Consider the following 16,022-nt stretch of genomic DNA (forward strand, 5'->3'; position numbering starts at 1 on the left):
AGTGGAGGGAGGGCTGTGCAGGGCCACAGTAGCCAAACTTCAGTAGATCCAAGGAGCATTTATTAAACACCAACGTGCAGAAAGGCACTAAAAATACAAGAAAAAATGAGAGTCAGTTACTCCTAGGTCTGGAATAACAAAGTCCAGTGGGGGATACAACATGTAAACAGGGACACAGGAATGTGAGAGACCTTTACAAGAGGATTAGATGTCAATGCTCTAAACCTTTCTTGGTTAAAAAAGAAATCCAGAGTTAGAGGAAAATCCCTCAAAAACTTTACCCCTGTTCCCCCTTGCTCTTGGTGCCTGACAAACGGTACAAGTTAATAAACGTTTGTGGGTTGACTGACCGACTGCGCCCTCCAGCTGCTTTAAATAATCGGAGGAGGATGGAACAGGAAAAACTGGCAGATGAACGCAGCTTTACCGGAGAGTTTCGGGTGCCCTGAGTTCCCTGCTTGCTCTGGGAGAAGCGAGGGAGTCAGCGCCCTGGGTCTGGCCCAAGTGTCTAAGGGGTAACGAGTGTTCAGGTGTCCAGCAATGAGATTTACCGAAGTCAGCAGCTGATGGGGCCTTGCTAGTGCCCCTCAGGGGTCGGTGAGGCAGAGGGCTCTCTGACCCTTAGAGAGCCGGCTGCCTCTCTCCCCTGGCTATGCCCCCTTTGGGGGGTCGACGCCCGGCTGATCCGTCTTCCAGTCTGCTGCCCCCTCTCCCACCAGGGTTTCCTCTTCACCACGCCTTAATTTCTCTGCCCGGGGAGCAGTCCCGATCCCGGGCTATCTCTCCAGGGCCACACTCGATTCCTCCTCTCCTCCACCCGCTTGCCAATCTGGAGAATCTTCTGCCTTGGAATCCCTTGAAGTAAAAAGTGTTTGAGGATGCACCGCCTAATGCATGCGTAACAGCCCTTGGGGCTGAAAAGGAGACAGAGCTGCCCCAAAAACAGGATGGGGATTGCACCGGTGTGACTCTCCTGCAAAGACAGAAGCCACTGAGGGGCGGATTGGCGGGTGCCCCACCCGTGAGCATGCCGGAGGAAGAGAAACCGGGAAAGAAGCCGGGGAGGAGGGGGCACCAGCAAAGCACCTGCCAGGCGGCTGCATGGAGAGCAAAAGCCTAGCTAGGGAATGCAAGCGGGGGTGGGTGGGCTACCGCGCCAGGCACACCTGGGGACTGACTTCTCCTGCCGAGTCCCCCTGGGAGGGGCGGGAGGGCTTGCCAGCCTCTGTTTCTTCATCTTCTTCATCATCACTAGCATTTCTAAAGCACTTTTGGGTTTGCAAAGCCCTCCACAAACTGTATCTCGTTCGATCCTTACAACAACCCGGGGAGGGTGTTGCTATTCGCATCTCCACTTTGCAGCTAGGGAAACTGAGGCAGGCAGAGGGGGAGTGACTTGCCCAGGGTCACACAGCTAGCCAGTGTCTGAGGTCACATTTGAACTCAGGTCTTCCTGACTCCACCAGTGGAGGAGCACCCCGTCCCCTTACACAGGGTGTAAGCTGGCTGCTTATTGGTTCTCTTTCTGGGTTTAAGTCAATGTGACTGTTGAAAAAGCGCCCGGACCCGCTGAATGTCGTGTGAGTGACGCGCGGTAGGCAAGAGGGCTGGATCTGGGTTCAGATTCCCCCTGTGCCACTTAACAGATGTGTTACTTTGGGTAAGTCAGTAAGCCTCCCCAGGATTCAGTTTCCCCAGTTGTAGGAGGAGGGGACTAGACTGAATCGGTCTCCAGGGGCCCTTCCAGCAGCCCCAGACATCCGGGGTCCCGATCTTTCCACGCAACACTACGCCAGACGACCTCGGTGGCGACGTCATGGTTTCTTTAGGAAGGCCCACCCCCAGCGCTCTCTGACCGGAAGTCGCTACTCACCCGCAGCCGGAAGTGCCCCTGAAAGCCTCCCATCAAACATGGCCACCGGAAGCGGCCGCCGGGGATTTCTGGGGCTCCGTCCGCTCCCGAAGCTCTAGGACTTCACGGTGGCTGTCCATGGTTCCCCTGTCGGCCCCCGGAACCTCCACTTCCCGTCAGGCCTAGGCCGCCGGCTGGAGAGGGGAAGCCGTTGAGAGGCGGCGGGCGCTGTTTGGAGATCGACGCTCTGCGCAGCTTCCGGCACGCCTCTATGGCCAGCTGGGCGGCGCTCTAGGCGGGCGGCCGCGCGCTCTCAAGGGCCGCTCGGGATGCTCGATGATCTGTTAATCCGCCGGGGGCGGGGCCGGGGCAGTCTCGCGAGATCCTTGAGGGGGCGGGTGCGTGGTCCCGCGGCGGACGGAGCCCGAGATGGAGCCGGAGAGTTTGGAGTCGAGGATCAGTGAGTGACCCCCCCCACCACCACCACCCTCACCTCACCCCGAGGGTGGGGGAAGAAGGGCGGGCGCGCGGGCCGGGCCGGAAGCGGAACCGGGGCGCGCGCCCCTCCCCCAGCCCGGGCGGGTCCGCCCCGGGACCCCCGAACCTCTCCTGACACTCCCAGGAAGCTCCTCCCGAAAGCGCCCCTGGGATCCCCCGACTGCTCCGTGCCAGCCCCCAAAGCTGCCCCCGGAAATGCGCAGCCTGCCCGCAGACGTGCCCGCGGCCCCCGGCGGCCGCCGGGCTTTCCAGCCCCCTCTGGTGCGCCCCAGACATCCCGGGGGCCCCCAAGCCACTACCCCGAATCTGCTCCAGCTTAGCCCCCCCGGTGCTCCCCCCCAGAGGGGGCTGCCTCCCCTCCTTCCCCAGCCGGAGCCCCTCCCCCACATCCTTCCAGGCTCGCCCTCCGGGGTCCCCCCAGACTCCCCGCCAGATGATTCCACGGCCGCCGCGGGGGAGCCCCTGGTCCAGGGAGGGGGCGGCTCACCCCAGGATTCAGGGGGACCCTGGAGGCTGAGGTGTGGGGGACGGATTGGAGGAGAATTAGGGCGAGGCCCCCCAGATGTGCCCCCGCCTGCGGGCCATTGTCCCCATTTCTGTCCCTGGCTCTGGAGCCAGCGCCGCTCCGTGTCCTCCCGGGCCCGACAGCAGATGGGACCCCCCCCCCTCTGCGGGGGGTCTGCCCTCCCGGCGTGGAGGGGGGTCTCTGCTCCTGCAGCAGGGCCGGGCCGGAGGAGGACCCCCCGTGTGTGCCGGGGCAGAGATCCCGGGGGCCCTGACAGAGGAGGGAACGGAGGCCGGGGAGACCCGGGGGGCCAGGCTGAGTGCCTGGAGAGAAGGACCCTTCCGGGCCTCCCCGGGGGTCTAGGCCGCCCTCCCAACAATCCTGCCCCAATTCTAGCAGCGGCATGAGCCAGTCAGGGTCGGGGCGACTATTCACAGTGGGAGGTCTGGGCCTGTCAGGCTGGGAGAGGAGCGGCAGGTCCTTAGTGATGGGCCCTGGGAGTCCCGCTTCCCTGATCGTGCCCCTGACTCTTCCCTGTGGTGCAGACAGAGCCACCAACCCCCTCAACAAGGAGCTGGACTGGGAGAGCATCGATGCCTTCTGCGAGCAGCTCAACAAGGAGCTGGAAGGGTAAGGAGCCCCTGTGGGTGCCCCCTTGGGCAGGGCCCCCCCCCCCCCAGAGCGAGGAGGCGGGGCTGGAGGGCTCCCCCCGAGAGTGAGGAGGCGGGGCTGGAGGGCCCCCCCAGAGTGAGGAGGCGGGGCTGGAGGTTCCCCCCAGAGTTAGGAGGCCGGCCGCAGGCCCCTGAGGGCCTCCCCGTTGTCTCTCCCCTCCAGGCCGCCGCTGGCTACCCGGCTGTTAGCCCACAAGATCCAGTCTCCCCAAGAATGGGAAGCAACCCAGGCCCTGACGGTGAGCAGCACCCCGCAGAGGGAGGTCCGGGCCAGAGCGGAGCCCCCTCCGGGTGTGCCTGTGAAGGGGGCGGGGGAGTGGGGACAGCCCCCTCCTGTCGGGGCACCGGCGTGAGGGTGGGGAGGGCAAAGATGCATCTTCTGAGAGCTTGGCCGATGCTTTTATGCTTACATCGCGATTGTCGCTAGTGATCCCCTGTCTTCCTCTGCCTCTCCGTTTTCTCTCATGACAAAGATTCCCAAAAGAAAAGCCATGGAGCGGTGTGATGGGGCCCACCGGCCCCCGGAGCAGATCGGACAGCTGCCCCGTCTGCCCCCCAATCCCCCACCTCTCCCAAGTTAGGGCCAGGTCCGCTCTCTCCTCTGCTCTGGGCTAAGCTCCCAGCCGGCCTGGGAGGCTCGGTGAGGTCTGGGCCCTCAGCCCTGCCCGGAGGGCCTCCTGCTCCCCGTTGCGTGGCCCCTGCGGCCTGGTTGAGGGGGCACCTGCCATCCTTGGTGCTCCGATGGGGGCTTCCTGTGACCCTGACCCATTTTCAGGTCCTGGAGACGTGCATGAAGAGCTGCGGCAAGCGGTTCCATGATGAGGTGGGCAAGTTCCGCTTCCTCAATGAGCTCATCAAGGTGGTGTCACCAAAGGTGGGAGCCAGGCCTAGGCCCCCTCCCCGGGATCAGGGCTCTGCCTTGCACCCATCCCATGGGCCGGGGACGTGGGGAGGAAGCCCTACATCGTCCCTGGCAGGTGGGCTGCCCCAGCAGGGCTGACAGGAGGCTGGTGACCGTGAGCCAGTGCTGAGATGGCCCCTTGTTTCTCTTCCCCCTCTGTTCTCCCTTCCTGTCTTTGTCACTCTGTTGACCCAATCCCACGTATTCCCTCTTTGTGCCTCCCCCGGGCATCAGCAGAGATGACTTAAGCGCCTCCAGCTCCCTCCTCTTTCTCCTCCGTCTTGGGAGAAGGCATGGATGGCCATGAGAGATGTGCCAAATCGGAGGACCAGAGGGCTCCTGAGAGAGTTGTGGGGGCAGAGACCAGGTCTGGGGTCCTAGGGATGGGGAAAGGGCAGAGCTGGAGGAGTCAGGAGTCTTCTTCCTCCCTGGGCAGTACCTGGGCACCCGCACCCCGGACAAGGTGAAAGACAAGATTCTGGAGCTGCTTTATAGCTGGACCCTGGGGCTGCCTCAGGAGGTGAAGATTGCCGAGGCCTACCAGATGCTGAAGAAGCAAGGTGGGCTCTCCTGCCTCTCCCATGGGTGGGCGCCGGCCCTCAGAGAACAGAAGAAGCCCTGAGGCTGATAGGGCCAGAGGGGGCAGCTCGACACCCTTGTCCCTCCTGGGTGGCCAGAATGGCACTTGTCCCTGAGTGGGACGCTTGTCCCTACGTGGGGCTGTCTGGCCTGGACTCGGTGACAGCAGCCCTGTCTGTCTGCTGCCCCCACAGGGATTGTGAAGATCGATCCCAAGCTTCCTGATGACACCCCTTTTCCAGCACCTACCACGCGGCCCAAGAATGGGATCTTTGAAGATGAGGAGAAGTCCAAGGTGAGGAGGCCGCAGCGGCCAGCAGCCCCCGCTTTGGATGGGTTTGCCCAGACCCTCATACCAGGCTCCCAGGGCTTGTCAGGGTGGGGGCGGGGAAGGGGTGTCCCATTGACAATCCGGCCCCAGACTGGCCCGGGGAGGTCTGAGTTACAAAGTCTGGTGGCCTTGCTGAGAGGACGTGTGCAGAGAGGTGCTCACTGTCTTCCCCTTGAAAACACTGCAGCCCCCTCCCCAGCCACCAAGGACCGAGTTTCTTTTTGGTCTCAAGCTTCTGATTCCAGGGTCTGTTCCTCAACTCCCCCCATCCCAATTCTGCTGTGTCCCTAGATGCTGGCCCGGCTTCTGAAGAGCTCCCATCCTGAGGACCTGCGAGCAGCCAACAAACTCATCAAGGAGATGGTCCAGGAGGTACCTCTTCCATCCGTGACAGCTCCCGGGGCGGGCACAGGCGCAGATGAGGGCAGGCCATGGGGAGGGGGCCAGAGTAGGACCGGTGGGTGAACAGGATGAGGAGAGCTCAACTGCCTTGGGCTCCTCCCTTCCTGGCTCTGCCCCATCCACAAGGGTGGGAGGATCATGTCCAGGAAAGTGCAAAGGGCTCCTGTGATTTCTGCACCAGACAGGAATATGGCATCTACACCACAGGCTCACAGAGCAGGAACGGCCCTCAAACCAACAGGGCCCTCCCCTTGGCCACACACACACACATACACACACACACACACACACACACACACTCACTCTTACACTTACACACATATGCTCACACACTCTTACACTTAGGCTCACACACACTCACACTCACACTCATACACACTCTTGTACTTACACATTCATACACCCTTAAACCTCATGGGCTTGCTCTCTCTTCCCCTCTCTTCCTCCCCTTCTCTCCTCCCTCCCTCCTTCCCCTCTCCTGTCTCACCACTAGCTGGCAGAGATCACCATACTTGTCCCATCTTTGCCACACACACCTTGGTTCCTTTAGGTTCACTAACATTCATCAAATGCCTCACCATCCACAGGGATGGCTCTTGGTATCATCTCATCTCACACCTCATTTCACAAGTTAGGAAACTGAGGTCCAGAAAGAGGTGACTTGCTCAGGTTACACACAGAAAGCCTGGAAAGGCCAATGGGATTTGAAGGCAGCCCCGGCTCTATGCACCTGAGCCGCGGCGTGGGGCGGGGGAGTGGTGGGGGAGCTACGCAGACCCTAAGCACGAAGCCAGCCAGCCTTTGTCTGGCCCGTCCCCAGGACCAGAAGCGGATGGAGAAGATCTCCAAGCGGGTTAGTGCCATCGAAGAGGTGAACAGCAGCGTGAAGCTGCTGACGGAGATGGTGACCAGCTACGGCCAGGGCGAGGCCTCGGCCAGCAATGACGAGCTCATGAAGGTGAGGTCCGGCCCCGGGGTCCTGGGCGCACTGGGGGCCTCGCCTCAGTCTCCCTCTCTGCCCTTTGCCTGTCAGGAGCTGTACCAGCGCTGCGAGCGGATGAGGCCCATGCTGTTCCGGCTGGCCAGTGACACTGAGGACAATGATGAGGCCTTGGGTGAGCCCTGCAGCCCCGGGGGCTCCGCAGTTGGCAGGAGCAGCCACAAGGGGGCGGCCTCTTCCTTAGCTGCAGACCCTCCACTGCAGGCTCAGATAGGATTTTATTTTGAACCCATTTTTTTTCCACTTATGTTTTCTATGCCCTTTAGGGCATAGGTAACGATTAGTACAGGGCTGTAGTTGGCAAATAGACACATATTGGAAGGTGTGCCCAGATATTGCTGATTGATAATAATCCGAAACATTGAGAGACCCCGGCCTTGGCCCTTCGTCCTAGGCCAGCGTGGCAGCCCTGGCTCTCCTGCCTGGGGGCCTGGACTCTCCTGTATTCTCATTCACTTCAGCAAATGCCCAAGGCCCTGCTGTACATAGAGCTTGGCCCTGAACACTGAAGGGGAGCTAGGCAGATGCCCCAGAGGCCGGCCCTGGTGCCTCACTCTTCTCGTTCCTCCCTCTTGCCCAATCCCAGCGGAGATCCTACAGGCCAATGACAACCTCACCCAGGTGATCAACCTGTACCAGCAGCTGGTAAAGGGAGAAGAGGTCAATGGGGACATGGCCTCCGGCCCCCTTCCAGGTAAGCAATCTAAAGGGGCCAGGCCTTGGTGATCTGAGCTGTGGGGAGAAGGGGGTGGTGGCAGCATCCTTCTTCTGGGGGGAAATGCAAAGAAGGCACCTCGGGGCATCCAGGTAGCTAGGAGTGGGGAGCCTGAGATCTCCAGCATGAGGGCGGGGGCAGATGAAGGACCAGGGCCCTGCCCGGCAGAACCGTGGCTGGGCCTGGGCCCTGGGCCCATACTCAGTCTTCTAAGATGCCCAGCTTCCCTGATGAGGGTCCTGCTGTGTCCTCCCTCCTCCCCGCAGGTAGCACCTCTGCTCTCCTGGACCTCTCCGGACTAGACATGCCTCCAGCAGGCACAGCCAGCCCAGCCCTGCCCAGCCTCGCAAGTGGCTCGGCCAGACCAGAGCAGCCCACCTCACTGTCCCTGCTGGACGATGAGCTCATGTCCCTAGGTACGGATGGTGGGGAGAGGTGCTGGGGTGCAGCACTTCACCCCGGGCCTCAGCTGTGCATAAGAACCTGAGTGGAATCAGGCCAAAGGCAGAGAGGATGGTTTCAATGGAAAAGGGGAGTGCTGTTCTCCTTCCAGCTGTGTGACCCAGAGGCCCAAGGGAGGGGGGCTCTCCATGGAGGGCCAGCCGAGGAACCTCTGGGACTGTAGCAGGCCTGACCTGGTGCGAGGCCCCAGGGCAAGCCTCACAGGCTGAGGGGCAGGAGGGGAGAGGTGACTTGTTGACTGAATCCCTGGGCCCTGCCTTTTTGGGGATGGGGACTGGGGGTGTGGCCAGTTTCCTGATCACTACATGCCCATTGGCAAGCATTAGGCAGCAGGAGCTGTGAGCTCTGAACCTGTGTCATGCCACCACTTGGCCTGGGAGCAGGCAGAGCCAGGCCAGGCCTTCCCACTGGAGGCAGGCAGGCAGGCGGTCCTAGCCATGGGGCCAGGGTCCTGGGGAGCTTCTGCTTGTGTTTGGTAACCTCTGGGTCAGCTGCCATGGACTGTCTAGAGCTCCAGAGTGGCAGAACATGCCTGGTCAGGGCTGGGTCTTTGGTCTTTCTCTCTGCCCCCTCCATGTGGACAGGACCCCAGGATCTAGCCCCCCAGCCTGAGTAGGCAGGAGAAGACTCCCTCATGGATCTTCAGGTGGAAAGCTTGTCTAGTCCAAGCCTGGCAGTTTACAGGTCAGGAAACCAAGGCCCAAAGAGGGGGAACCACACTTCCTGAATCCATCATCCAGTTAGAGTTGAGATCCACATCGTTGGAGCTGAGCAGGGCCCAGGGCCCTCGCCAGATCTGATCTGGTCCAAAGCTCCTTCCCAGGCTGCACATGGAACAGAGTTGGGCCGGGCTCGGTTTCTGTCCAGTGAGGAAGGAGGCCCTCCGGGGACAGCTCTGCTCTGGGCCAGTGAGAAAGTAGTCTCCCCCCACCCCTCCCAGCCCAGTCCTGCCTCCTTCCTGAGAGAGAGAAGACAGGGGCATTCCCACAGGAGAATTCTGTCCTGCAGCCCGAGACCAGAAAAGGGCTGGCCCCCCACCCCCAGGATGCTTCCCCTTCCTCTTCTGTCACCCCGCCTCCCCCCCCCCAGCTTTTGCTCTGAGTTGGTTATGCGTAGAAATAAAGGAAGGGGAAGGTCTGTGGTTCGGCTGGGTTCTACAAGGCTCAGCCTGGAGGGAGGAAGCTGTGGGCACCTGCCAGCTGCTGTGCTCTGAAGTCCCCTTTGCAAGGGCAGCCCAAGCCTTGGGCCTGTAAAACAATAGCCACCAACTGACCACCGTGAGAGTTAGCGTATGTTTGGTGCTTTAAGTTTTGCAATGCATTTCAAGGGTCCTCACTTGCACCAACCCTATGGGCTAAATGCTGTCATGCCCATTTTACAGATGGGGAGATGAAGGCCCAGAGGGGGTGACTCCCGGGGCCATCAGTGACTGAGAAGGGGCCTTGTCCAGCAGCCTTCGCCCCGGTGCCCCTTTATGATTTGAGCCAGCCTCCCCGGCAGAACCATGGCTGTGCCTGGGCCCTGGGCCCTGACAGCAGCTCTCCCACACAAAGTAACACTGGGAAGTGGGAAGTGGGAAGACACGTGCCCGCGAGGGACGCGTCCAGCCCTGTTTTGTGAGCTGTGTGCTTCATACCCGGTTACTCTGTGCTGCATGAGGTGCTTTCCTCATCTCTAAAATGGGAGGAATGCTGTTTACTCCAGCTACTGCCAGAGGGGGCCATGGTGACACAGACCCCATGCCCCTCCCCCAGGCCTCTGGACTACCAGTGAGCATCTCTCACTGGGGTGAAGCCTTGCCTGGCCTCAAGCTTCAGCTCTCCACATTGGTCTGGGCTCTGGGGAGCCCAGCCCAGCAGAATAAGTCTCCTTCCTTGGTTCTGCCCTTCCCATAATTAAAGATGGGGCTCTCTCCCCTTCCCTGCCCCCCCCCATCTCAGTACCTTTAGCCCGTTCTCTGCTGGCTCAGATCAGAAGGCTGGCAGGCTCCCTTCGCACCCCAAGGTTTCCTCAGAGCCTGTTTCTCCTCTTGTCCTCAGGCCTCAATGATCCTACACCCCCTGCAGCCCCAGGCCTAGATAGTGGAGGATGGAATAGCTTCCAGGTAAGAGGGGAGGAGGGTGCCCCAGCCTCCCCTTGCACTCCCAGGCTGGCGGGCTGCAGAGGGCTTGGCTTCTCCCTGTCTCCAGGCCACCTTCCCCCAGTGTTGGGCAGAGGGTCAAACACACCAGGGTCTGGGAAGCCCAGCCACTCTCTCTGTCCCACACGTGCTCTCCCTTTGCCAAACAGTCGTCGGATAGCTCTGAGCTCTCGGGTACAGCTGCTAAGTCTGAGAGCCAGCCCTTGCCCCCGACGCCTCCATCGTCCTCCAGCGGGCTCGACGACCTGGACCTCTTAGGGAAGACGCTGCTGCAGCAGTCCCTGCCCCCGGCATCTCAGCAAGTGCGGTGGTAAGGACAGGAGACCGAGCCACCTACTGTGTGCTGGGGAGGGGGGAGATGCAAGGAAGGAGCAGGTGGGTGCCTTCCTGGAGCTGGGGCCAGTGACGTGCCATCTGCTGTCAGGAGTGTGTGGGTGCAGGGGGGAGCAGGAGGGACTGGAGGCTACCTAAGGCTCCCAAGACCCCCTGCCTCCTTCCCATTGCTACACATCTTCCTTTTCCTCCTCCTCTGAAGGGAGAAGCAGCAGCCAGCCCCTCGGCTTACCCTGCGGGACCTCCAGAACAAGAGTGGCTCCAGCCCCCCTGTGCCCAGTGCCACGACACTGCTCCCCAGCGGCTCCTGCGACGCCCCTGTGCTCCCCCGGCCCCCGGAGCTAGCACAGGAGATCTCACTGGCCAACATCACCGTGCCCTTGGAGTCCATCCGCCCCAGTAAGTGAGGGCAGGGCTGGGGAGCCCCAGGACCCCTCCCCTGTAAGGGCCTCCCCTGTCCACCCCGGGGGGTTGTGAGGCTCCCAGACGTTCATCTTGGTGCATGTGTCCATTGCTTGTAAAGTGCCGTCCAAATGGCAGAAGGTGCTTCGGGGTGGAGATAGCCCCACCCGTGTCCCCTCCCCCCTCTGGGACGCTGCTCCTGGGGCCTGGGGGCCGCCCTCCCCAGAGCCTGCGCCTTCTCTCTCCTCCCCTGCCCCCACCCCTGGCTGCAGGCAGCATCCTGCCCGTGACTGTCTATGACCAGCATGGCTTCCGCGTCCTCCTCCACTTTGCCCGGGACCCTCTGCCTGGCCGGCCCGATGTGTTGGTCGTGGTGGTTTCCATGCTGAGCACGGCCCCAAAGCCCATCCGGAACATTGTCTTTCAGTCTGCTGTCCCCAAGGTGACCTCCTCATGGCGGGACTGAGGGGGCAGGAGGGGGCCACAGACGCTGGCCAGAATAAGCCACGGGAGGCTCCCCCATCTCCGGGCCGCAGTTTCCACATGTTCGCTGAGGATGTTAGCCCAGAGTCCCTCCTTAGAATCTGTAAAAAGAGAAAGTTTGGGGGCAGCTAGGCAGCACAGTGAATATAGCACCGACCCTGGAGTCAGGAGGATCTGAGTTCAAATCCAGCCTCAGACACTTAACACTTACTAGCCGTGTGACCCTGGACAAGTCACTTAACCCCAATTGCCCCTACGAAAAGCAAAAAAAAAGAAGAAAGAAAGCTTTGCAGGTCAAGAGTGGGGGAGCCGTCCATTGTCTCTTGCCATGTGAGGTGGGGGGGTTGGGAAGGGGGTCAGGGCCAGGAGGCCAGTGCAGGGCGGCCTGGCCTGGGGTGGCACATGAGCAGCGCCCCCAGAGAGGCCATGTGGGGATCACAGCCCTTTATTCTGTCACTGTCCCTAGGTGATGAGAGTGAAGCTGCAGCCCCCCTCAGGCACCGAGCTGCCCGCCTTCAACCCCATCATCCACCCCACAGCAATCACACAAGTCCTGCTGCTCGCCAACCCCCAGAAGGTAAGAGCCTGGCCCTGCCACTCAGCTGTGGGAGGCCCCAGTGCCCCTCTAGGCCTCAGTTTCCTCATCTGTAAAACCAGGAGGAGGGTGGCTTGCTCTCTGCCACAGCCCCTTCCCTGTGCTGAGGTCTATGATTCTCTCTCCACCTTCCTTCTCCCAGGAGAAAGTCCGCCTACGATACAAGCTCACCTTCACCATGGGCGACCAGACCTACAACGAGATGGGAGATGTGGACCAGTTCCCCCCTCCTGAGTCTTGGGGAAGCCTCTAGAAGAAGGCCAGGGAAGGAAAGGGTGCCAGAGGCTCCGAGGCAGCAGATGGGGACTCCCATCCCGCAGAGTGGGTACGGGGTCCAATGCCCAGCCCAGTCCTTCTCCCCTTCTCAGGGCCTCCGATGTGCCCATTCCCACCCTCTTCTGGTTAGGACTTCACTTGGAACCCTGCGCTCCCCGGGGGACAAGATGGGGGCCAGCTTCCCCCTCTGCAGCCATACACACTGGGCTTTGGTGCTTCTCTCCCTGGTGTTCCTCCATTGACTTCCCTGCCTTCCTCTTCCTCCCTCACTGAGTTAAACCCAGAAGGAGAGACTGAGGCCAGGGCCCCCTGCCCTCTACACAGCAACCTCATCTCTTACCAATCCATCCCTTGGCCAGGGATGTCCTGCTTTGACCTGTCAAGATGTGAGAGGACAGGGCAGGAAGGGGGAGGAGTGTCTGGGAAGGATTTGGGTGACCCTGGCCGGAAGGGGCCCAGGGGCCCTCAGCACCACTGTAGCAGTCCTGGGAAGGGGCCTGGCTGAGGTACCACAGGATGACCCTGGAGCTGGGTGGGGCTGGAGCCCTGCTCTCTTATGCCTTATGGGAAGGACTAGCCATAACCCAGGGGTGGCCTTACCGGAGTGGGGATTGTTCTGCGGGACCTGGAGCCTCCCCTTCTCCCTTCCCCCTTGGGGGATGTGGGGGCCATTGCCCCCACAGGAACTGGGTTGAATTTGGGGTGTTCACCTCCAATTGTTTGCACTTCTCTGGTGTGGGGTTTGATTTTCTTTGCTTTCGTTTGAGTCGATCTGTCCACAGTATGGGTGGGGGAGGGAACCCCCTGAAACTCACCTTCCTCTTCCACCTCCCGTTTGTCTCCCTTGCTGCAGCATCGCCGAGAGGAGGTGGGTGGCGGGAGGGATGGTCTAGGCCAAGGTTCCTAGATGGGATGGAAAGGAATGGCTGGGCCCAGACCATGCCTTGCTGGAAGGATGGTGTCTCTTGCGGTGGGGTCTTCCCCATGGATGGCCTTGGGTATTCCAAGCAGCTTCTCCATGTATATCTTCTGTCGGGTGCCTGTAGGATTGCTGCCCAGGCCCACCCATGTGGCTCTGCTCACCACCTGTGGTCAGAGGGACATTGTGCTGCGTTGAATGTGGTGTATTTATGGGATACAATAAAGAGCTCTTTCCTGGACCCTTTTAGAACCACCAAGGGGAGCTCTCTGGGGCCTCCCGCACTTCCCAGGACACGCCCAAGCCTGGGGCTGGAGTGCCCCTCTCTTCCAGGTGTCTTGTCTGTGAGGCTCTGGTCTCTGCAGAGGGTGGGAAGGGTGAGTCCCCTGGGGGAGAGTCAGGGCTGTGCTTCAAGCAAGGAGGATCTGATGAAAGGTGGTGGCATGGACGAAACCGTGAAGCCAGAGAAGCAGGTGACCCATGGAGCCAGCTTGTCACACTCCCATACTCGGCTGCTTCCAGCCGGAGCATCCCAAGGGGTCTGCTGTTCCCTGAAAGCTCATCGGATGAGGCGGTTTCCAGGCCTTCTGTTGACATGTTCCCCTCCCTGGGGACATCCAGCACTAACCCACCTTCTCCAGGGGCCACCTGACCACAGGTTGCCACTGACAGCTTCAAAGCTGAAGGCTGCAGTCAACATCCAGGAAGTGTTGCTAGCCCTTGGTGAGCTGTGGCCTGCAAAAAAAAAAAAAAACGCTTCATCATTTCAGGTGTCCGACTCTTCATGACCCCATTTGGGGTTTTCTTGGCAGAACACTAGAGTGGTTCACCATTTCCTTCTCCAGCCCATTTTACAGATGAGGAAACTAAGGCAGACAGGGTGAAGTGATTTGTCCAGGGTCACACAGTGTTAGAGGTTGTTTTTGAACTCAGGTCTTACTGACTCCCAAGTTCCACAAGCTTCTGCATTATCTCCAAGTAGCACAGTCAGAATTTGGAATCTATGCCCTCACCTTTGTAGGAAAGGTAAGCTTGGAAAGCCTTCTGCTGCCATAATCACCTGCATCCTCAAAAAGTGAGGCATAGGCCCACTTGTGAGTTCATGTCTCCAAATACCCTCAGTTCTCCCACCTCCAGGCTGTCCCTCACATCTGTAGTGTTCTCACTTCTTGCCTTGACTTCTTAGAACTCCTGATTGCCCCATTGTGAGCACTCCATTTCCCCCCCCCCCCCCGCACCACCAGGAACTGTACCCACAGAACCAATCACCTTCCCAGTAAGACAACTGGGGTTCATTTCAATTTTTTTAGTGTCCTCAGTTTTGTACAGAGTCCATGCTATGGACTGAGGAGAAAAATTTTAATAAGCCACAGCCCCTGCCCTCAAGGAGTTTACACTCCAGTAGTGGGATAAGACCAAAAATGAGTAGAACACAAAATAATACAGAAGAGCTCCAGAGGGGTAGGAAATGAGATGCACACCCCCACCCCCACAGCTGAGAAAGGTCTTTGCTAGCTGGAACAATCAAAGGAGGCTTCCTGGAAGAAGTGAAATGTGAGTGCAAGGATAGGTCGGAATTCAATAGAAGGAGCAAGGATGGTCCAGGCATCAGTAACAGCCTGAGCAAAAGCAGGGAAGTGGGAAAATGAATCCTTATCAACGGAGTTGTCCTGTTGGGCTGGAGTGTGAGATGTATTGAGAAGGGTAGGAACTACTGCTACAAAGGTGAGTTTGAGGAAAGCCTTGGACTAGAGTCTAAAGGATCTGAACTCTACTTGGCAGACATTAAAAGAATGTTTGATCAGCTACAGGAAGGCCCTGGAGCACAGCCCAATTCTTTTCCTTTTTAAAAATAATTTTTTGTTGATATTTTCTGTTTTTGCAGCATTTAAACTTCCTGTGCAGTACTTTGTTTTTAGATTTTATTTTTGGTTCAGAATTCACCAGGCCTTGAGAAGGCAACAGAAACAAAGCCCATTTATACATGTATAGTCATGCAAAAGAAATTCTATTAGCTTTATTCCTGCCCCCCCCCCCCGAAAAAGAACAGAAAGCCCATAGGCTTAGGTGGCGACTTGCCCAGAGTGCCACAGATAGATCCTGTGGTCTTAGTGACCCATCATGGGCAGAGAGAAAGCAAAGTAACCTTTGGGAGAGTCAAACCTAAAGGGAGGAGAGTAGTAAGGGGAGGGGGGAATCAAGATTTGGAAGCCTCTGTTCTTTGGAGCACACTGCTATACCTGCACTAAGTTCATGTGCTAAGATTGTCCAAAGAGTATCCAAATGCAGAGCCTGAGACCCTATTCAAAATTATAAACCTGCCGAGCCGTACAAGCAACACCCTTTCCTCTCCACATCCTGTTCACTGCAACCTCTAATTTACTCAGAAAAACTAGTCACTCTCAGGAGTTCTTTACCTGAGCTATGTGTGTACACACACACATATATAGTCATACATATGTAACTATTTCCAAATGATTGGTTTCCTTTGTAATCCTATATAATTTTGTGCATTTAAAAACCTGATTCCAAGAAGGGGTCCCAGGACTTCACCAGAGTGACTGCCAGAGAGGTCCAGGGCACATGAAAAGGGAAGAAACCCTGCTCTAGATTAGATTTCTGCACAGAAAAGAACACTTGGCTGTGTTCACAGATATCAGCTACTCCAAGGTCCTCCCTTCTCTGGAGAAGTGAAAGCTGATGTCTGGAGAGGGGAAATGAATTGGTGGGGGAGAGTGACATCCTAGACTGGGAGCTAAAGTATCAAACTCTAATTCTGTCTATCACTAACCGTGACCAACAACACTATTCCTCTCTTGGGCCTCAGTTTCCTCCAAAAAAATTAAGGAAGTAAAGTACTTGCCCTCTGATGATCCACCTTGAACACACACACCTCTAATTCTGACATCCGTTCTTCTAAGGTCTCTCCCAGCCCTGACATCCCCTGTTCTAAGGTCT

At 58.7% G+C, this 16,022-nt stretch overlaps 2 protein-coding genes across 2 annotated transcripts in view; one reads left to right on the forward strand and one right to left on the reverse strand.

Moving 5' to 3' along the window:
• Positions 1-2,074, reverse strand: part of LGALS2 (galectin 2) — a 42,676-nt gene extending 40,602 nt beyond the window's left edge. The window contains exon 1 of the mRNA XM_069082103.1: positions 1,874-2,074. Within this exon, the coding sequence (XP_068938204.1) occupies positions 1,874-1,906 (33 nt within the window). The 5' untranslated portion in view covers positions 1,907-2,074. The remainder of the gene's footprint in view (positions 1-1,873) is intronic.
• On the forward strand, positions 1,994-13,305 carry GGA1 (golgi associated, gamma adaptin ear containing, ARF binding protein 1). Its single transcript, XM_069082100.1, has 17 exons — positions 1,994-2,312; positions 3,401-3,485; positions 3,690-3,765; positions 4,302-4,400; positions 4,864-4,987; positions 5,201-5,301; positions 5,629-5,709; positions 6,560-6,697; positions 6,773-6,854; positions 7,326-7,433; positions 7,721-7,870; positions 9,956-10,020; positions 10,206-10,366; positions 10,592-10,788; positions 11,064-11,233; positions 11,741-11,851; positions 12,012-13,305. Exons 1-17 carry the CDS (start codon positions 2,282-2,284, stop codon positions 12,120-12,122), a joined length of 1,890 nt encoding a protein of 629 aa, XP_068938201.1. The 5' UTR covers positions 1,994-2,281; the 3' UTR covers positions 12,123-13,305.
• Positions 13,306-16,022: the final 2,717 nt, after the last annotated feature.

Source organism: Petaurus breviceps, unplaced genomic scaffold, assembly GCF_028583685.1.
Source record: "Petaurus breviceps papuanus isolate PSGF00001 unplaced genomic scaffold, PetGlider_PUasm1.0 156, whole genome shotgun sequence".
In the NCBI taxonomy this organism is placed as follows: domain Eukaryota; kingdom Metazoa; phylum Chordata; class Mammalia; order Diprotodontia; family Petauridae; genus Petaurus; species Petaurus breviceps.

What these genes read in the sequence shown, in the direction of transcription:
- GGA1 (XM_069082100.1), top strand. Translation starts at nt 2,282, where the DNA reads ATGGAGCCGGAGAGTTTGGAGTCGAGGATCA. An exon ending in GGACAATGATGAGGCCTTGG is followed by an intron (nt 6,855 to 7,325) that starts GTGAGCCCTGCA and finishes GCCCAATCCCAG; the next exon opens with CGGAGATCCTACAGGCCAAT. An exon ending in CTTGGAGTCCATCCGCCCCA is followed by an intron (nt 10,789 to 11,063) that starts GTAAGTGAGGGC and finishes CCCTGGCTGCAG; the next exon opens with GCAGCATCCTGCCCGTGACT.